The sequence below is a fragment of the Trachemys scripta genome, chromosome 7 (genome assembly GCF_013100865.1).
Source record: "Trachemys scripta elegans isolate TJP31775 chromosome 7, CAS_Tse_1.0, whole genome shotgun sequence".
In the NCBI taxonomy this organism is placed as follows: Eukaryota; Metazoa; Chordata; order Testudines; family Emydidae; genus Trachemys; species Trachemys scripta.
Window position 1 is genome coordinate 1,951,495 of NC_048304.1, and position 21,817 is coordinate 1,973,311.

The window sequence follows — 21,817 nt, forward strand, 5'->3', positions numbered from 1 at the left end:
ACCAAGCGAAGGCAATGCCTAGGCCCAAAGAATAAGGGAGAAATTCTCTTCTCAGAGGCACAGAGTGCATTTTCTGCAGCCTGACCTGTGCAGGTCTCACTGCTGAGCGGATCTTAAAGGAGAATCTTGCCTTAAATTTTGCATTTCAGACCACAGTCAAAGTCACTGCAGATCTCCAGTACTTGAAACAGGCATGCCAACAAGTTAGGTAAGTTTTAAGCAAATATTTACTCTGGTATCAATATAAAGGAAGTTTCTATAGCAACTTCTTGCTTCACTTAGGTTTTGTGCTGTGTCTAGCATGCAGGACACCTCGTTCAAGAAAAATACAGTGAGCCTTTATCATATCACCTGTTTCAAAAGCAACTGGGAAGTTCTGCTTAATAAGCAATACACAGATATCTAATATATGCACCATCATGTGTGACCCTGAATACCCAGCCGGGCCAGACGTTACAGGACACAGACTTTTCTTCTAAACCATAGGGCTCACTTAGGGGAGGAGCTTGGCGACATTTCTCCCTCCTTATCTTTGAATGTTTGTATAGATCTAGGTTTGGATGGACAACTTTAGTGGGTTTGGCATAGTTATAGTTTCATTACTATCGAGTTTACACATATTTTATTAGCAAGGGGCCCAAACCAGAACCTTTTATCTGAGCCCAAGTACTGCCCCAAACATTGGTTGTTACAATGGAATCCAGAGCTAAAATCACCACCAGATTTGAGGACCCGAAGCCAGGCTCCTTTCTGGTCCACCTCTGCATTTTCCAGGAGGGGGTTCATGACCATTCTGCCCAGCCTAATGTGGAGCACTGATTGCCTCCCCTTAAAACAAGGATGGGAGAATGCTTTGGAAAAGCACTAGTTGGCGTTTGAAAAGCATGGTGTCTCTGGAGTGTTAGATAACTGCAAATGCATCGTCTGAAACTCTGCCACATCAGGAAAATTGTAGCTCCCCATACTTGTTAGTTTGCTAGACGCTGCCTTTGAGCCCCACGAAGCAAGACATAGCTAAAATGTCAGGTCTCTATCTAATTGCCACGATCTATACTGAATTAATATCCCTGCACCCACCACAGACTGAGGTCTTTCAGCCGTGCAGCCCCTGCAGGCTGCTGTATCTGACTGACATTACAGCATCAGTGGATAATTGTTTCTGGGCTTTTTTGGGCCCCTGTCAGAGGCCCGGTGTTCTGTGACAGAACTGCATGTTTGCAAGGGTCACCAAAGTGTGTGAGGCCCCCACCTGGCCTGGGCAAAGAAGCAAAGTCCGGGTCATGAACAATACATGCCCTTCCTGTTGCTCAGCCTGACTGTGTCTGTTTTCAGCAAGGGCTTCCAGCCACACTTTACTAGCCAAGCCATTCCCAGTTTAGGCTGTTTTCAGTCCCAACCTGATGTGTGTTATGGAACACACTGTCAGTCCGCTTTTGCTGCCACAATAAAAAAACCAGGGGTCACCCAATGAAATTCATAGGCAGCAGGTTTAATACAAACAAGAGGAATTACTTTTTGACACAGCCCACAGTCAACCTGTGGAACTTATTGCCAGGGGATGATGTGATGGCCAAAGTATAACTGGGTTAAAAAAAGAACTAGAGAAGTTCATGCAGGACAGGTCCATCAATGGCCATTAGCCAAGCTGGTCAGGGATGCAACCCCATGCTCAGGCTGACCCTAAATCTCTGACTGCCAGGAGAGGAAGACAGGGTGGATCATTCCAACTGCCCTGTTCTGTACACTCCCCATGAAGCACCTGGCATTCACCACTGTCGGAAGACAGAACATAAGAACATAACCACGACCATACTGGGTCAGACCAAAGGTCCATCTAGCCCAGTATCCTGTCCTCCAACAGTGGCCAGTGCCAGGTGCCCCAGAGGGAATGAGCAGAACAGGGAATCATCAAGTGATCCATCCCCTGTCGCTCATTCCCAGCTTCTGGCAAACAGAGGCTAGGGACACCATCCCTGCCCATCCTGGCTAATAGCCATTAATGGACCTATCCTGCATGAATTTATCTAGTTCTTTTTTTAACCCTGTTATAGTCTTGGCCTTCACAACATCCTCTGGCAAGGGGTTCCACAGGTTGACTGTGCGTTGTGTGAAAAAATACTTCCTTTTGTTTGTTTTAAACCTGCTGCCTATAAGAACATAAAACAGGATACTGGGCTAGATGGACCATTGGTCTGACCCAGTATGGCCGTTCTTATGTTCTTATTCTGAATACTATCCAGGCAGGAGTGATGGCTTCTGGAGTGGCATGATGCTCTCTCTTCCCTTGTGAGCTGGTCTTGCAGACACTAGCATCACTCTCTTTCAGGGCGAAGTTATATTTTCTGGACTGGGGTGGAAACCCAAACTCAGAGGGTGAATCGAGCTGTGAACCCCATCCCTATATCTCATTTGCCTCTGCTCTTTGGGTCACAATGATGTCATTTCCCTACGAGACAGGAGATGCATGTCATAGAGAATGTATTTGGGGTCCTTCTACTTATCTCTAACTAGAAAGGATTCACTCTGGAAATGCCCCGTCTTGGAAAAATGGACCACTTTACGGCCTTGCACCATGACCACAGAACCATATATCCCCATACCTGGCAGAGACTTGCTATGCTGGTGCCTGGGGTGCTGGTGTTAAAGGGCTCTAGCTGCCTGGTCTACCAGTCTGGATGCAGGAGAATAATCTCAAGGAATGTTAAGTGGATTAGCTCCCCGCTAAAGGGCAGTGAAAGTAATCACTCAGCGGCCAGGTGCAATGGCTGGTTACAGCTTGAGGCTGGGTCCAACAGGTTTCTAAAAGGGATTGAGGGGGGAAATGACTAAAAACAAAAGCAAAGAAAGAAAGTAGCCCAGGGCTATTAGGCTTCAGAAGCTTTATTTCTGGGCTGAGGCTCCGCCCCAGCACTCCCGGACCAGAGCTGCACAGGGGAGACCCGAGGACTCAGCGCCTACCCGCTTTTTACAGATTTTACGCTGAAATTCTTTCCCTTTTGCTGATTGGCTGCCCGCTCCCTCCCTGACAGTCTCTCCTCTCCAGCATCACTCCGCCTGACTTGTGCTTCCCTTCTCAATTCCCCTTTAACTTTGCCCCACCCCATAGCTATAATCCTCTTCCCTCTGAACAACCCCCCCAAAAAGGAAAACAGGAAACCAACCCATCCACAGCCTTCCCCCACTCCGCACGGCATTTACAAGCGGTCCCATTGTTCACTCTACTTGTATGGTAGGTCCCTTCCCTCCACCCTTTCTGTGGCGTCTCTATTTTGATTGTTGCTCTCCAGGGCAGAGACTGCCTCTCGCTCTGTGTTTGACAGATAGAACAATAGCCCCCCCATCTTGCTTATCATAATACAGATAATAGGCTAACAGTTCCCTGGCAGTGTTAGTGAGCTCCGCAGACTCTTGGGCTTTGTGGCTGAAGCACTATCCTTCAAAAGTCCGCAGCCCTTTAGAAATCCTTTCTTGGCCAACCTTGCAATATTCTTGATATAGAACTCTCAACCAGTGGCGCTCACAAGCTCTGCTGGCTTCGCTAACGAGTGGATTCCATTAACTGGGTGTCTGCTATTCTGCTGTTTTTATTCCAACTTAGAAAATTTAGAAAGGGCTGAAGCTAGAAATGTCAAAGTTAGCTGGTTTGGTTGATCTCATTGACACTTAAAAATCAATCACTATTTGAACAAAATAATTTCACAGATGTTTCAGTGATTAATGTTGCCAACTGGGTCATCCTTGACTAATGCAACCTTACCTGGGATGACCTTAACAGATGCCCCCTTAACCTGGAAATATACCAATATAAATTATTTATATGTTTTCATAAAAATGTGTGGAAAAATTCTAATGCACACATGCAAAAAGTGCTGACTTTCGAAAGGTATAACTTTAATGCTATAGAGCTTTTCCTCTTCAGAGTGCTTTGATTTTTAAGCTTTGTTCTACAAAACAAGCCAAGTTTGCAATTCCTAGCTTCTGATGGTTGAGTTATCTGAGTATTAATTTTCTGGCTAGAACATCTGGGGAAAAGGTTTTTGTTCATGACCGAATAATTGCAAAATGATTTCACTCAATCTTTCCACAAAAGTTCACCTTTGAGCAGAGACCAAGCATGGAAAATTTCAGCCCCAAAAGGAGTTTTTAAAATAAATTAGGAACAACTGAAAAAGGGGGCTTAGATGAAAGTTAGAAAATATCTACAACAGGTGGTATCTGTTAAATACAATAGTCCGACCTTAACTACAGTGGGTGCGGCAGTACACATGTATACTGGGAATGGGAAATATTCAAGGGAACCAAACAAACTCCTATTATCCCTCTTACAGGGTCTTGAAATACTGCTGCTGGATTTTCAGGGAGGACTGAATGTGCGCTGTATTTCATTATTTCATTCTTCTATATGTTATGGGATTGCTTCAGGACAAATTATATCAATAAAACGCTTTTCCTCCTCCTCCTCTTTCTCTCTGTTTATAGGTGATTGGGACACAGGGCACCAGTGTAAAACTAGAGGCCTGAAGCATGATTCTGGGGTTGGAGTCAGGACGCACATGGAGGGAGCATTAATGTTCATAATTCTAGGAAACCCTGTTCCTGCTGGAGATTGGCCAGAAAGTCAAAACTTGACCAAGATTCCAGAAGCTTGGGTATAAATGTGGCTATTCAGGGCTCTTAAAATCACTGGCTGAATAGAGTGTTCTAACAATCCACCTCTCCTGAATGGTGATGTATGAATACAGCTCTAGGAAGTAACCCATTGCTTATTTGCATATCCGATCTGTATCTTATTGTGATCAAAAAGAAGAAATCTCAGTACAGTAATGGCAAAATAGCGAATTAGTGATGGTGGCTACTGAACTGGGTTGGTGTAGTATCAACACTTTTATAGGGTAGTGGGAGAATATGCATTGCATGAGTCATCTAAAAGCCACAACTCAATATACTGTATTGCAATGTGGCTTATCACAGCTAGTTGGAACGGTTCAGTTGTTGATCTGACACTATGAAATAACCTACATTATGCACTCCACACGCTCAGCTGCAGCACTGCTGAGGTTATAGTCATTTCCAAGAATTTGCCATCACAGTGGCGTTCTAAACTCAAGCAGCGTTTTATCTGCCAAAGCACAAATATCAAACACAACACGTCTCCATGGCAACTCAAACTTGCACCAAGGTTCCAGTGCCCAAGCCAACTCCTGGTATAACTCTGGAGCTGCTACACTTAACCCCTCCCCCCCCACCAAAAAACCCAACCCCCAAAATGCTGTATTCTGCAGAAATTATATTACAAACCCATCTGTATGGAGCAATGTTTGATGGGATCTGGGAGAGATGTTTAAAAAAATAGCAGCAGCTTTAATATCTTTTGAATAACAGATAAGTTAAGGCAGGGAAGAAACTAAGTATCAAGCAGATATTTAAGGCTATATTCAAAGACACATAAAGATCTCTCTGTTAGCTTTAAAAAACCTCCATTACAATTAGGAATGGCCGACTTGGCCTTTTCTTGCTCTGCGATACCATTGCACTTGCTAATTCATTTAGAAGTTCAATCTCCTTTGTTGCATAGAGGGAAAAAAGGATCTGGCAAAGGCCACTTAACACTCACTGGGTGGATGGAAAATTCTGCAGCATTCTGAATGCCTTCTGCTCCCAAAGATGTTTGAAGTGTGATGCTTTGCCAAACGGCTACAAATGTTCGGTTCCCCAACCCGTGGAAATCTGGCTCTAACATGGCCAGAGGGGAGAAAGAGTTTGAGAAATCTCAGCTAGGTCTGTATTCATACACGAAAGGGCTGATTTTGGCTAACCTGCCGAGCTGCTCAAATGAAGCTCTTTCTTTCAAGCTAGTACCACAGTTTGCAGTAGTGCTGGCAGGCCTTGACTGTGCACCACCAGCAAATGTCTGTGCTGCAGAAATGACATTGGGCATTTGGGTGAAATGGAACAATGTCATCATTCACATTGCCACAGTTAGGGCTTGTCACGGAGTCCCCGGGCGATGCTCTGGAACTGCTCCCCACAAAGCCAGTCAGGACTTTGGGGAGCCTCCTTTCTCTCGGAGCAGACTGTCTTCAGGGCAAGAAGCTCACACGGCTTCACCTCCAGGGTCTCTCCTGGGAGCATTCAGCATATGCCCCTCCGTGCGCTTCCCACAGCGAGTCCACCCAGGCGGGGTCCTGGGTAAGCCAAAGGGTTCTGCACCCCCCACTTTGCAGTCAGACGTGACTCTCGGCCAGCCAGCAAAACAGAGGGTTTTAGATGACAGGAACACGGTCTAAAACAGAGCTTGTAGGTCCAGCAAACGGGACCCGTCCGCCGGGTCCATTCTGGGGCCCAGTGAGGCAGATCCCCGTCCGCCCTCCCTCCCTTCCAGTCCTCAGCTAGCTCCAAACTCCAACCCCCATCCAGCCCCTCCTTCTCTGGGCTTTGTCTCTTTCCTGGGCCAGGAGGTCACCTGATCCCTTTGTCTCCAACACCTTCAGTTGGCACCTTTGCAGAGGAGGGGCCCAGGCCATCAGTTGCTAGGAGACAGAGGGTCGGGCATTTATGTATCCTGGCCCTTTGCTCTGCAGCAACCATACATCCTTATCCCACCACCTAGATACTTAAGAACTGCATAGGGGAAACTGAGGAAAACATTAAGAACAGTCCTACTTCGTCACAGGGCTGCATCAGATGTGTCAGCAGTGCTCACTGATTTTAAGGAGTCTATAACCTGGCCGCCAAAATTCACCCCGGCTTAAACAAGAATCAGAACTTAGTGATATATCTGTATCAGTATAGTTTGTGCTGGAGGCTGGAATTTTACAGAGGTACACCCCCCGAGACCCCAATTTAGCAAAGCACACACCTAACTTGAACACTGAAGTCAAAGGTGCACTACAACGCGTGGAGATGGAGGAAGAGGGTCACCAGGGGCTCAGGAGGGCAAGATGGGCAAGGCAGCTACCAGACAAACACAGGATATATAAAACTGGCCTCTGTGCATGCTGAATTCAGATCTCTTTCCTCCACTCTGCCTGCCGCATCACTCATTGCTAATGAAATAAATGGGAGTTAAGCACATGCTTAAAGTTAAGCACTTTAAGGTAGGCTGGAGCGCGTGTACACGTGCCCCACACTACTCTTTGTTGCTTGAGCACATGAAGGGTTTGTGTGTGTGCTTACGGCAGCACACATAGAAGTGCAGGCACCTCTTGGGGCCTTCACGTCTCTAAACGTGGATGTGACTGTTCAAAAACGTAGCTCACAGTTTGCAGTTTGTTTGTTTAGAAGAGAGATGGCTGCAAATGCCCACTTGCCGCTGGTCAGTCCGACTTCCACAAGGAAATTTAAGGCATGAACCTAGAGCACCTTCAGTCTCACGTAAAAATAAATGGCATCTACATTGACAATACCATGGAACACAAGGGACCTGTTACCGGCTAGTATTTCAGTATCCACATATTAAAAATCCCTAAATCTTAATGGAAAGAGTCCCTGTTGACTGAAGGAGCCACCTGATATCTCAAAATCCACACACTAAGTACTAGAAGTTCCACTTATCACCGTATAACACAAAGAGTCCTAGGGAGATGCCAGGACAAAGCATAAGACTATAGTTTCAAGGGAGCCTTTGTGATGAATTAGGAACTTTAAAAACTCTGCACATTTTTTGAAGAAAATATGTGTTTTCCAGAAGTTTTAATGTGTGCATTTCGAACAGCAAAACCCAGCATTTCTGCTTCCTGCAGGCCCTTGACAACGCAACTGACACTACTCCGCTGAGCCAATTTGCAGGGGGTCTCGGATGAGTGCGGGAAGGCAATCTCTGGATCTGATCCGAAGATGATTGTAATCAATGGGGGAATTTCCACTGACTTCAGTGGACTTTGAATCTGGCACCATATATGGTGTTAGATGTGGTGTGATGACACTATATGTTATGCCATATGCATGTCCTAAAGAATGAATTAAGGCAAAGGGATTGTAAGCAAGACATGAGAAATAATTCTTCTACTCTACTCTGTGCTGATTAGGCCTCATCTGGAGTATTGTGTGCAGTTCTGGGCTCCACATTTCAGGAAAGATGTGGACAAATTGGAGAGAGTCCAGAAAAGAGCAACAAAAATAATTAAAGGGCTAGAAAACATGACCTACAGGAAGATTGAAAAAATTGCGTTTGTTTAATCCAGAGAAGAGAAGACAGAGAGGGGACATGATAACAGTTTTCAAGTACATAAAAGATTGTTGCAAGGAGGAGGGAGAAAAATTGTTCTTAACCTCTGAGGGTAGGACAAGAAGCAATGGGCTTAAATTGCAGAAAGGGCAGTTTAGGTTGGACATTAGGAAAAACTTCCTAACTATCAGGGTGGTTAAGCACTGGAATAAATTGCCCGGGGAGGTTGTGGAATCTCCATCACTGGAGATTTTTAAGAGCAGGTTAGACAAACACCTGTCAGGGATGGTCTAGATAATACTTAGCCCTGCCATGAGTGCAAGGGACTGGACTAGATGACCTCTCGAGGTCCCTTCCAGACCTATGATTCTACAATTCTATGAAAAGCGACAAAGAGTCCTGTGGCACCTTATAGACTAACAGAAGTATTGGAGCATACGTTTTTGTGGGTGAATACAATTCTATGATTATCCTTCAGTTTGAATTTCTTGCCTCTTGGCAATTTATATCATAACCCTGCAGTTATTTAGATTTTTTTTTTGCTACTTTACTAAAAAGAGATAAGATTGGAAATATTTAGGTGTAGGCTGTTCTGTATCCCAACATCCTGTACTCAAAGTCAAACAAAGACACAAAAGATACAGTAACAAATCAACAGGAGGTTCTTTGTTATGCTTTTAACCTGAGGTTACACTGCAGAAGTCATGCGAGTTTTGAATCCTTCTACCGTCCCTTTGACCCACGCTGCACAAGTAACGGTAACATGTCTCAGATCTCTGGAGGAGCGTTAGGTAACGTTTCCAACCATGTCAAGGGAATCCAGAGATCGGTTGTTTTGTTTCCCAACATTGCTGACATGCACAATGACTTTGGTATAATCTGATGCTGTGGGAAAGGGACAGATATTTGTTTTGACTTTTGTTCCACAAACACAAAGGAAACATTAATCTGTCATGAGTTTCTGTTTGCTAGAGTTCTCCTTGCTTGATAATTCCCATAGTAAGGTCTTTGGGGGAGATCTACAGAGTAAATTGTCACAGCTCCTCTGAAGTCAGTGATGCTATGGCAGGCTCTGCCCCTACATGTTTACAGAGCAGAGTTAGATTTGCAAAAGGATCCTGACTAGACAGACACAATGGACTTGCTCCTGACACAGTTCCTCCTGGCCATTACTCTGAAGACACAGACCAATACAGCAGCCACATACCGGTCCCTGTTTTGTCACCGTAATGAGCAGCACAGCCAGTATTCTTTAGCCAGTGGGAATATTTTTCTTGCATGAAATTAATACGAACCTAGCTTCCAAATAAGAAGCATTTTAAATGCTGACCTGGCCTGATCCTCTTGAATTCTCCAAACCCCAGGAAAATGAACTGATTTGGAAAGTTTTGTTCTATCCCCTGAGGTGTGAACTGAAAAGAGCCAAATGCAGAACTGTCTTGTTTATATGATCAAAAGTGAATGCATCCTAGAATCTACCAGAGATTCAGTGGTGTTTAGAAATGCCTTAGACAGATGCTTTTTAAGGATCAAAATCTACAATATGTGATTCAGAGCAGTAACCATTTTGAGTCTCATTATTAACAAGGATCATTTTAGGGACAAAACAACAACTTGATTCCCTTACATTAGCTTAGTGTCTGCAGTGGTGATGGACATTGCAATTAGCATTACAGAAAGCCCTATGATTGGCAGATGCTAATGATCATAACTGTCAGAGCATCATTGGCATCATCATTATGATTTTCTTAACTGTCTGGGTTCTTAGTCTCTGCCACGTAGGCAGCTTCTGGAATTTGCTGTGCATGGCGTTTGCTCTGGTTTTTCTGCATGCCATCCAGGGGAAACGGGGTCTAACCACAGACCTGGCAGACATTCCCCTCCTCATCATTCACCCTTGGGTTAGGCAGTCACATCTCTGAGGAGCAACAGGGCACGCTCCAAAAGGAAGACAAAAATCCTTTGTCCCCGTTTAATCTATAGTTTTAAATAATTAACCAAGCCTAATTCTGGTCATTATAATGCAATAGGACAAATGTAACCTGATGTGATCACCCTGGGAAATGATTCGTAACTCTCTGAATGAGAGCAGCAAATGCACACATTGCAGGTTCTCTAAGCTAAAATTCAGGGACAAAACAAAGAACAAAGGGCACAATGTCGGGAAGAGAAAGAAAACATGAATGGCATTACAAATGCAATAAGTTGTTTTTATGGGAAGGAAAGTTTTTTTTATTTTGTTTACAGTTAAGGTCCATGTGATTTCAGACCAGGTGCAGTGCGAGAATCTCTGTGCTATATGTCACTCTGGGTGTGGAAAGAAACTGTTCTCCACTAATTTATTAAGCTCATCTTATAGCAAAGGCAATCTCTCTAGGGACTGCTCGCAGAATAAGGTACTTCTCACCATGAATAAGGGTGGAAGAAAATGGCCTTTTGTGGTACAAACTGTTTCTGGGGGAAAGCAAAGAAATCTTGACAGCAGTATCTGCTCACGTTTTTATACTGGGGCCACAGTACCTATTGTCACCTGGATTTTTAACTGTGTTCCTGAAGCCGGGTTCAGGGATAAAGAACATACAAGGAACATTTCAGAGTGTCCCGCTCATCACAGGGCTGGTGGCTTCCCTGTCTTACTTATTAGCTCTGACATGGTGGCCCCACGGAGATGTATTCATAAATTAGAGACTGAAAAGACGGCTGGGTTGCCTAGTCCTTCCCTAATACCAGTGCAGGCCTATATTTTGTTCTGCGCTCTGTAAAATTGCTCTGACCTGATAGATTGTTCTATGAATTTCGTGCTGGTGAAGGGTTCCAGGCCGACAGCCCTGGGGAATGGAGATCTCTGTTCATCCACAGAGCAAGTGCAGCACAGCCAGCAGTAGTGTGAGCTTTCTGGAGGGTCCCCGGAAGTGTCACCTTTGAGAGGTGGGTGCCCCTCCACGGGGAGGAGACCACACCCTTTACTTCCATGTAGGTCAACAGCTCTCAGTTGGTAACATCTTTGGGTTACCACTGATCTAAGCTCGATTGATCCAGCAACCTGTTGTGAAAGGCAAAGACTCCACAGCACATTACCAAGCTCCTAAGCCATCCAGCCCCTCCCACAGCCTGCCATTTCTGATCTGTAAATAGTCGGTGCATTACTCTGGATTTACACCAGTGTTACTGAGAACGAGACTCACCCTGCTACGTCCCCAAACAGCTGTGCAAGGGGTAACACACTGTTTCATGGCATCTAGGTGGTACTCACTAATATTCCCATGTACCCACCCAGCACAACTCTTAGTGCCGTTCTTGAAAATATGGGGACAAATTCTGCTGTCACCTACACTGTTGCAAATTAAGTTAAAAGAAACTCAAAAGTAATGGAGTCCCTCTAGATTTGCACCGGTGTAACTTAGCGTGGTCCAGTGCCTACTGAGAACCAGCTGCTAGCACTGTCTGCTGAGAACATGAGCTGTCAGTATGGATACCTTCACAAGGTGTTCAAATCCAAAAGGGTTGGACGTGACACCTGGGACTGCTCCAATCCTGCTCACTAGCTAATTTCTCAAGAACATAAGAACGGCCGTACTGGGTCAGACCAAAGGTCCATCTAGCCCAGTATCCTGTCTGCTGACAGTGGCCAATGCCAGGTGCCCCAGAGGGAATGAACAAAACAGGGAATCACCAAATCTTCCAAGTGAAACAAACCCTGGCTTATTTTTCAACAAACTGAGTTATAAGGTGTTTACAATTCATGCAAATTTGACTGTGTTTCAGCTAAGCTTGAAACTGCTTATAAAGTTATCCCGGCAGCCAAAGCCCTGCTGTGGTGGCAGCAGGTGAAATCTGGTAAATTAGTTAACAATTGAGTTTAAAATGTCTCCGATTGTGACAGTTAAATACACATGACAGTCCTTGGAGTCCTGCCTCGATTAACAATTAACAAGCTGTCTCAGTGAAATGCCTTTCAGAAATGCCAAGCACTCGACACTTATAAAAACATGCTCTGGTATTCTATGGGAGTGGTCAAAACCATAATGTGATGGCAGGGTTTTGGGTCATTACTATTGAAATTTTTCATGGGCATAGAAGAATTCTCTCTCTAATGTACATATTGCTAATCTGCCAATGCACCAGCTTAGTTATTTTTGTTAAGAAGTGACAGATGCCTAGAAATCCTACATTCACTACTAATATATCATCGCATATTTGCTCTCTGCTTTTGGCATACTCATAATAAAATGATCCCATTGTCCCAATCACCAGAAAATGTTTTTAGGTACCCCAAAGATATTTAAAAGAACACAGAGAAAAATCTCCAAAGTTAAACAGCAGAGATTTCATTAGCACGTATTCTTCTAGCATAATTCCTTTCCAAACAGAACATTTGAGTGACAGCACAGGATTGGTCACGGTATACACAGTGGCCTATGGGTCCTTTCGGAGAGGCGGAAGAAGCCTGTGAACTATAGAAGGTTTAAAGGAAAGAGATCTCAAAAGAGTTACATGACTTAAAACTAGTTGTAAAATAGTCCCTTAAATAAACACAGATGTGCTGCAGAGTATTCCTATTAGGGAAACTCAGAGACAGCACAGCTCCAGGAGGATTCATAAAATGCTTCACCTTTGCTGCTGTCAAAGCCAACGCAGGGGAAGAGCAGGCAGAAGGTCAAATGGAAATTTCAAGTTAATCAAATTTCAGGTTCTGCCTGGGAGGGCACCTGGGAGACTTTTGCCAGAGACACCTGTGCTTACCTGATTTGACCAGCATTGCTCTGTAGAGTCCAGTAGCTCCAGGTGGTACCCTCACCTGGTCCTCCACCCTCTGAGACATGAGAGCCAGGTCTCTGAGCTTCTCAGTAGTGTGTAGTCTGAGTTAGCTTCTTCTCAGTGCTGTGCAGGTCTAAGTGTGCATGACTTTTTGGCTCTGTTCTGCTAAGCTCTCTCACTTCTGTAAGATCTTTTCAGAGGGAGTGAGAATAAAATCACGTGATCTGAGCTTGCTGCATAGCTGCTGCCCTCCCCTGCTGACAAGCACATTCTGCACTAACAAAACCATTCCGCTGGGCTCCTGTGATATTACATTACTATTGTGCGACTCGGGGGGGGGAGCCGCCCACACCTTAGGGGAGCAGTATTAACTCCTCTGCAGGAGTTTGGCAGCTCCACTCAGAAATGGTTTATTTGCTGTTAATTGCTCAGCTTGGGGACATTCTTCCTAAAGCAAGTGCTAGCTCCATGCTCAGGACGAGCTGATGCTTTTCAGGGGAGGAAAACAGCTTCACGTGTGACAAATGATCGGAACAACCATTGAAGCAAGAACACTCACAGCAACCCACAGAGCTGACAGGCGTCAGAATCCCTGCCCAGGTTCCAGCAGCGATTGCTGCTCTGAAAGCTGCCTTGCACACGCAGACAGTGACAGCCAGACTGTCCAGAGATGGGCCCACACTCCCCACCGCCCGGGATAATCCACCGCAACATGCATCTGGGGCAGCAGTGTTACTGTTCGAGTGATTAGTGCTCCTACTCGGGTGAGGCCCAAAACGTGCTAGATCCTGGGCGAGCCCATAGGAAGAGGCAGCCCCTGCCCCTGCGAGCTTACAGTCTACAAGACCAAAAGGTATAGGTGTCACAAACCGCAGCAACATAAAGGTACCGACACCATGATTATGAGCAGGGATCGAACCCGGGACTGTTGGCCCCTAAACCACAACTTGCAGTAAATAAAAACTCTCTGGACTGGGAGAAAATAGGAGGCTGCGTGGTCGCTTAGCCCAGACACGCATGTTCACATGCTCCACGTCAGTGCATCACACAGACAAAAGGATCAGGGCCATACCAGGCATGCAGCCTGTTAACAGAGAGGGGGTGGGGGAAGGGTATGAGGGGATGAGTTCACAGGAGCATGGGGGTAAAGAACAGGAAGGGAACAGGATCATGGAGGGGGAAGGGAGGAAGGGGAGAGTAGCATGACAAGCATAGGGAGGGACGGGGACTGAGGCTGCCATGGGGGGGACTGTGAGAGGGGGGGAAGGAGGAGGTTTGGATAAACTGCTTAGCAGCAAGGAACCTCCAGTGGTGCCTGCATCTCTGGGTTCTTAGGGGGCATCCCTGCATCCCCCACAGGGCTTCACCCTCTTCAGCAGGTTCATGATGGGGGGGGGCAACTATACCCCAAGCTCCACGATCTCGTGGGACTTAGTCTCAGCAGGGGTCACAAACACGTATCAGTGAGAGGGATGTGGGGGGTGAGAAACTTTCCGCCCCGAGAACGGTTCCTTTTGGGGTTTGGATGAAAGTTCAGGCTGGGGGGGGGGGGAGGAGAGGGGCCCCTCTGCAAGACAACCCCCCCAGCTGTCCGAGCTCGTCTCTGGTGTCCTGCGATCGCTGCGTTTCAATCGCAGCAGAGCTGTCCTCTGTGGGGGATTTTACTACCTGGAAAGAAATAGGGGAGCCATTTTGCGGGCTGCCCTGTGTGACCCTGGCAGTGTGGGAGCCTAAGGGGAAGCTGCAGGTGGATTTCCTGCTGGCTGTAATATTGACTTACTAACCATGGAGCTGAAGAGTCAGGGGAAGGCGGCAGCCTGCTCGGGAGGGGGCCATGCTGTAGCTGCGGTTCTCAGGGATGGGCTGGCTGGCTCAACCCGAATTCCTCCAGGGATTCTGGGGAGCGTTGCTACCCTTTTACAAGGTGTATGCGCACGTCCCGCCTCACCCGCTCAACTGCACTGGTTAGTGCAGATGAGGAACAAGACCATGGGCCCTGGGTACCAGGCCACAGTCTAGCTGCACCAATGGCATTAGACTAGCATATTCCTTGGGCTCCCTACTGAGGTTTTGGCAGGTCCCTCTGCGGGGGAAGGTGGTTTCCTGCACCCTCTCCCCCACTTCTGCTGCTGCACAGAACCAGCCGGATGTTCCTATATGAAATACTGCGTTTCAGTAACACTCCTCCTACCTGAGAGAGGACCAAGATTGTGGCTGGCTGGAACCCATGTTCTGAGCTCCCTCCCCTGGTGCCCCCCCCCCCGCCTGGCAGTGTTTGCTAGCAAGGGGTAGCCCCCGGAACACTGATTGTGCAGAACAATGGGCATTGCCCCGTTTGCCGTTTGAAGCACCCCATTGCTTGGCTGAGCAGAACGTGCCATTCCCAGCCCGGTGTGGCTCGCCCCAGACACTCACCTGAGCCGTTGACAACATGCTTCCCACTTCCATTAGGAAACGTGGACTGAAGAGAATATTCTTTCTGTGAAAGAGAAGAGAGAGAAATGCGAGAGGTGACCTTTCTGTGTGCTCGGGGGGCCTGTCTCCATTGCCTCAGTCTGAGTCATCTCACCCACGCGACGAGCGCCAGTCCCTCACACTCGCAGTCTGCACCTCACACTCTCTCACCTCAGCCTGATCCCCCCAGCAGAAAGGGAGAGGGACTTGGCCGTCTTCTCAGCCAACCCAGGCATTAGGAAGGAGGAGGAATAATGTAGCAACGACCTATCACCTCCTTTAGCCCTAGAGTCCAATTCATCACCTCTGCCGTATGCCTTAGCTTCACCGGCCTAGGCCCTGAATTCATCATCAGTGGAAAGAGTCTGCCAATGGACTTGTCAATGGACTTCGAAGACAGTAGGGCCCCAGAGAGCAGGGGCATGAGTTTTCTTCTAAGCTACCCGTAAAGCAGGCTACAAACAGAAAGCCAAAGATTTGGGGGAATTTAATATTTCTGGGTGTAGTGGAGAAATTACCTGGTATGTATTTCAATACCTATACATGGTACCTATATACGTGTGTGTGTGTGCGTGCGTGCGTGTGTGTGTGCTAAATTTGAAAAGAGCCGTTCTGACGTAGACAGAAGGACTCTCATTCTCTCGAACAAAGCCACGTCAGAAAAGTGAGTGCCCTCCATTTAAACAGCACAGTTACACAATTCACAATTAAAGCAAACCTCTCTTGGGTTCTCTGACCTCGGACACTTCAGCAGAACTCCACATCCACAGTCATTGTTGCACAGCAGCAAAGACATACAGATACATTCAAATGGACAGTTCCAGAAGAACCTCAGGAAAACTGGTGAACCTTAAATGGATCAGAGCCATGCTAACTTTCAGCACAAGCAAGAAGTTCTAGAATGAAAGCTGAGAGTTGGGATGTCACAGACCTACTACGATCCATAGATGTCTGTCTGTCCAGCTAGGTATTACTGTTCTGTTACAATTCCTTTGACATTTATAACCTTCATTGTTTCATTTGCCGAGAAGTGGAACAAATAAGAGGAAATATTTAATTTTCTGTAAAAAGCAACAGAGGGTCCTGTGGTACCTTTAAGACTAACTGAAGTTTTTTTGCTGTAAGATGGCTACCTTTACATCTGCTATTGTGTGGCCAGGGAGGTTGAAGTGTTCTCCTACAGGTTTTTGTATATTACCATTCCTGATATCTGACTTGTGTCCATTTATCCTCTTGCGTAGTGACTGTCCAGTTTGGTGTGACTGGGGTGGAAGCTGGAGGCATGAAGGTAGGCGTAGTGGTCGGTGGGTTTTCGGTATAGGGTGGTGTTAATGTGGCCATCGCTTATTTGTACGGTGGTGTCTAGGAAGCAAAAAAACTTCAGGACCAGACTCCAAAGAGAAACTGCTGAGCTCCAGTTCATTTGCAAATTTGACATCATCAGATTAAACAAAGACTGTGAATGGCTATCCAACTACAGAAGCAGTTTCTCCTCCCTTGGGTGTTCACACCTCAACTGCTAGCAGAGCACCTCACCCTCCCTGATTGAACTAACCTCGTTATCTCCACACTGATTTATATCTGCCTCTGGAGATTTCCATTACTTGCATCTGAAGAAGTGAGGTTCTTACCCACGAAAGCTTATGCACCCAGTACTTCTGTTAGTCTTAAAGGTGCCACAGGACCCTCTGTTGCTTTTTACAGATTCAGACTGACACGGCTACCCCTCTGATACTTAATTTTCTGTTTTGTTGCAAAGATGCCCCAGGATGGTGCATTTTCCTGACAAGGCAAATGTGCCTTGGGGGCTCTTACTTCCTCAAGATAATGACCGCAAATAAAGGCAGATATGAATAAGCTTGTATGAGAACAATGACCTAAAAAGCAACCGGCCTGCTACACTGATAGGGCCGTATTATTTCCTCTGAAGCGGCAACACCACTTGGTGACAACCCGTAAAGTGGTACACACCCAAATTTCCTGTCCCTGTCCCAAAGTTCCACAGCAAGTCAGCTCCAACCCAGGAGGCCTCCTGGCCCTTGGTGTATTGTGCTAACCATCAGGCAACACGCCTTTCCTATTAAAATACTTGCAATACGTGGATCTAACATCAAGTATCAGGTTATTAATACAGGGTCACTGCCTTCAGGCCAGTCACCTCCATGATACAGCAGCACTTTGCTCAGGGTTATGTACAGAAATCTCCGGCTCTCTGTTTAAACTGCATACAGAGCGACAGCCCAAATGGAATTCTTCGCCCTCAGAATGGGCCTTCAAGTTTCTCTTGGATTCTCCTCTCAGTCCCATTATCCTGGCCACACTCAAGCTCCTAATTCACACGACTAGCTTTCTGTCCAAGAAGGGATGGGTGCAGCTGCTCTCTCCATATTGCTCTTGAACCAGCCAGTGGCTTTTGGTCCGCTCTGGATCAGCAAGTTCACAGGGGGCATATTAAGGGGAAACGAGCAGGATTTAAACTTGCCTTCAGCTCCCAAGTGCCTTGTTGCTAGGACAGATGTGGGCCCCTGAGGAAGCCTGTATCAGCTCAGCCTCAGATAACATTAGATAACTGGTAAAAATAGAAGAAATGAAATGCTGCTCTGTGTCTGATACACTCTCCCAGCCTCCCATGCCCATGCGTAAAGCTCCCCCTCTCAGACTCCTCTCTGCTGTGCAGCCTGTTTCCTCTCTTCTGTACCTGGTAGGGGTGTACAGGCTCTGTACGGTGATGAATGAGTCTTTCTGAGAGTAAAGAACTTCAGTGGAGCCAAAGGGGGCCATGGAGTTTCACATCAAACCTGCTTTCCTAGGAGTTACTTAAGTTACGATTCATTGTGGCATCTAAATTAGTAAACAATTTCAACCTGTGCTCTTAAGTTTTCGGGGCTAACAAAAAGCCTTTGTATTTCTCCACGGCTCCCTGAAGGTTACTGTGCCAATGCAGCTGGTTGCTAGGTGATACTTATCTGGAGCGGCTCCTTCGGACAATGCATTTCATGGTTTGCAAATTCGCCCAATATTACTGGCAAAGCTGAAATTCCTCTACTTGATACCCTGAGACAATGAAATCTGATGACAACTCATCCAGTATGTTATCAGCACTATTGGTTATTTTTCTTACTTCTTCTATCCCTAGTCCTAAGCAGGCACCTAGTAGGCCATGTTCCCTATGCAGCAATTTTGTAGCTTAATGTTGTGACCCTGAGCTGTTCAGGTCTTGTAATTTCAGAGTGACTCATGGGAAAATGAAAACAAGCGTCTCAAAGAAAAGATGGGCTGTTCTCAGGCGGAAAGGAGAATGATCACTTCATAGAATATCAGGGGTGGAAGGGACCTAGGGAGGTCATCCAGGCCAACCCCATGCTCAAAGGAGGACCACTCCCCAGACAGATTTTTGCCCCAGATCCCTAAGTGGCCCTCTCAAGGATTGAACTCACAACCCTGAGTTTAGAAGGCTAATATTCAAACCACTAAGCTATCCTTAGTGTTTGGGGTATGGCTGTGCCTAGATGTCCCCACTGAGATTGGACCCGCATGGTGCTAGGTGCTGTACAAACAATTCCTGCCCCCAGAGAGCTTACAACTAATAGACAAGATAGGATGGGGTGGGGCGGGGCGTGGGGTTGGAGGAAGGATTCTGATCTCCGTTTGTACAGCTGGAGAACTGCAGCACACACAGGGATGTCTGTCGCAGAGCCAGAAACTGAGTGATTGACTTAGATCTCCTGTGTCCCAGACCAGCTCCTTAAACACAGGACCAGTCTTCCCTCCCGGTGAGCTGACTTCTGGGGAACCAAGCGGACTCACTCCTCCTGAGGATCTGGCCTTAGGTTTTACTTAAATACGTTCTCAGAGACTCAGTCCGTGCACTGAATACTGCACCTATGGAGTAGATGAGAAACTATTATAAAATAAATGATGACAGGTTTCAGAGTAGCAGCCGTGTTAGTCTGTATCCGCAAAAAGAACAGGAGTACTTGTGGCACCTTAGAGACTAACACATTTATTAGAGCATAAGCTTTCGTGGACTACAGCCCACTTCTTCGGATGCATATATATGCATATATATGCATCCGAAGAAGTGGGCTGTAGTCCACGAAAATAAATGATGAATATTAACTCTCAAAAGCCATTAATTTGACAGGGTGGTGGGGGAAGGGATAGGGGCTGTTCCTAGGTGTGGGAGTTACAGAGGCTGTTTGCTGCATTGATTTATTAGCTGGTGGAGTTAACTCATTATTGGGTTCTTTGTTGCTGCTGGGTGGTTGTCATTTGGCTAATTAATTGCTAGGGCACCTTGCGTGGCAGTTGTTCATTGCTATTTAAAACTACCTAGCTGAATAATCAATACAGAAATTAGACGGTTCATCAGCAAGGCCAGACCCTCAGTTTCCCAAAGCTCTGGATGGCATGAAACTATCCTTCCCCACATGCATGGCAAGGAGACGAACCGACTGACCAGCTCTATTCCCTATTCAGCCAGGCGGTGACATTAGTGAACCATCACCGTGTATGCAAGCTCCAAAATAAACTGGGAACGGCTCAGATCACTTTGAAAAGACTTCGCCTTCTGGCCCCTACGTATCTTTCATAAACCTCATTTGAATCTCAGCCCACTGAGAACAGATTGCAGGAAGGTGGAGGTAATGTTGTGCACAGTCGTGTCTTTCAGAGTCCACAGGTGAAATCCTGACCCTGTTGAAGTCAATGGTAATTTTGCCTTTGACTTTAACTGAGCCTGGATTTCACTCCACATGCTGGAAGATCGTCTTCCAAAACCTGTCAAATATTTCCTCTCCTCACCAGATAAACAACAGGAGACAGACCCTCACCAGGCATAAATCAGTGTAGATCCATGGACGCCCAAGACGTTATGCTGATTTTCACCAGCGGAGGATCTAGGGCTTGGTCAGCAATATCAAAGTCAAGGGCCTAGTGAAGTCATTCGCTCCGTATGGGGGCCTATATCTCCCTTAGAATACTGCCTCCCCCACCAAAACCAGAGAAAGAAAAGAGAAAGAATAGTGCCAACAATATGGGTGAGTTCCACTTGAGTCACTACAAGGTCTGCAGCTCTCCTCAGCGCTTCTTTCTAACCCTCAGGATGCAGTTAATTACCCACAAGTCGATCTTTTCCTGCTCCAGATGGGTGGAAGTGGGGAATGGGTGCCTCTGCTTGATCCAGCGGGATCTATGGACAGGAATTTGCTTTTCAAATCAAATCAGACACCCGGAAAAAACATTGCAGCGATGGGTTGAGAAATGTGCTTCGGCCATTTCCAGAAACTGGCGATGCTTCTGGGTAAATCCCTGCCAGAGGCAGCTAGAGCAGAATCTTGTCAAGGTTAGTAAAAGATGGTGGGAATACGTATTATTTTGTTAAAACGTAATCGATCTGTGACCGCTCTGAGACTTCCTGGACTGAGGGAGACAGTGTGACAGGAGGTGCCAGGAGACCCATGACTCACCCGGTATCACTGTCTCAATGCCACGCTGCTCCAGGGGAAATAAACCATGACTGAATATTATATTGTTTGGAAAACGTGTCCTGACACATGATTTTCAGTCCTCCAGCAGGTCGGGGCAGGGGGATCGTGATGAATACAAATCTTGAATACAAATCTCTCTTCTACCCTGGCGTGAATCAGGAGTCACTCTATTGAAGGGAGTTATGTTGGTGTAAAAAGGTGGTGAGTGGAGGACCAGACCCACTAGCTTCAATGGGTTAACACCAGGAGTGTACGTCCCCGTTATGCTTATGACAGATTTTGGGTGGAGCAGTACGCATGGACTGGGGGTATGGAGCTTATCCGCACCCTGCGGGTAGGGTACAGGGCAGTGCTACAGCCTCTTACTTGCTGCTGTTTTGCCTTCAGGGCTGGAATGATGGTTTATTGTTCTTCCCTCTTTGTACAACACTAAGCCCAAGTGTGGCATGAATCAAGTCAGCCTCTGTGCCCTCCTTCCCTCAAGGGGTTATAATCACGGACCCTGTGGCCTTGGCCTGGCCCCATCCCAGCTCCACAGCACAGAAGAGGAGCAGAATCTTCTTGCACAACTGTGTGGCAGCCACTTACGCTTAGGCATCAGAGCACTTTCCACAGCCCGTATTCTGATGGTGAATCGCAGCACTGCTGTGGTGGGTGACGCCGCCTGATAGAACTCAAGGCAAACCCTGCAGGGCTGGTCTGCACGACCACGCTAATCCCCCACGGATGTATCCATGCCGGCAAAACCGCATTCTAGATGCAGCTGTGCCGAGAGACAAGCGCGTCTGTCAGCTTGGCGGGTGTCATTCCGGGAGGTGGTGCGGCTTACGCTGCATCTGCAGTAGGGGGCTCTGCTTGTTCGGGCCAAGGCTCTGTGGTGTAGACAAGGCCTTAGGCAGGCAAGTGTCAGCTTGGTGCAGTGTGTAACTCTGGGGAGCAGTTCCCTAAG

At 46.7% G+C, this 21,817-nt stretch overlaps 1 protein-coding gene across 3 annotated transcripts in view; it reads right to left on the reverse strand.

Moving 5' to 3' along the window:
• Positions 1 to 21,817, reverse strand: part of FAM107A (family with sequence similarity 107 member A) — a 61,194-nt gene that overhangs the window by 16,128 nt on the left and 23,249 nt on the right. For 2 of the 3 annotated variants that reach the window (XR_004646545.1, XM_034776754.1), the window contains exon 2: positions 15,341 to 15,404. Coding sequence is in view for 2 of the 3 variants with exons in the window: in XM_034776754.1 (XP_034632645.1) it covers positions 15,341 to 15,404 (64 nt within the window). In the remaining variant the exon portion in view is untranslated. Of the gene's footprint in view, positions 1 to 12,910; positions 13,138 to 15,340; positions 15,405 to 21,817 lie in introns of those variants that run through there. The other variant, XM_034776755.1, reaches the window with a different exon arrangement.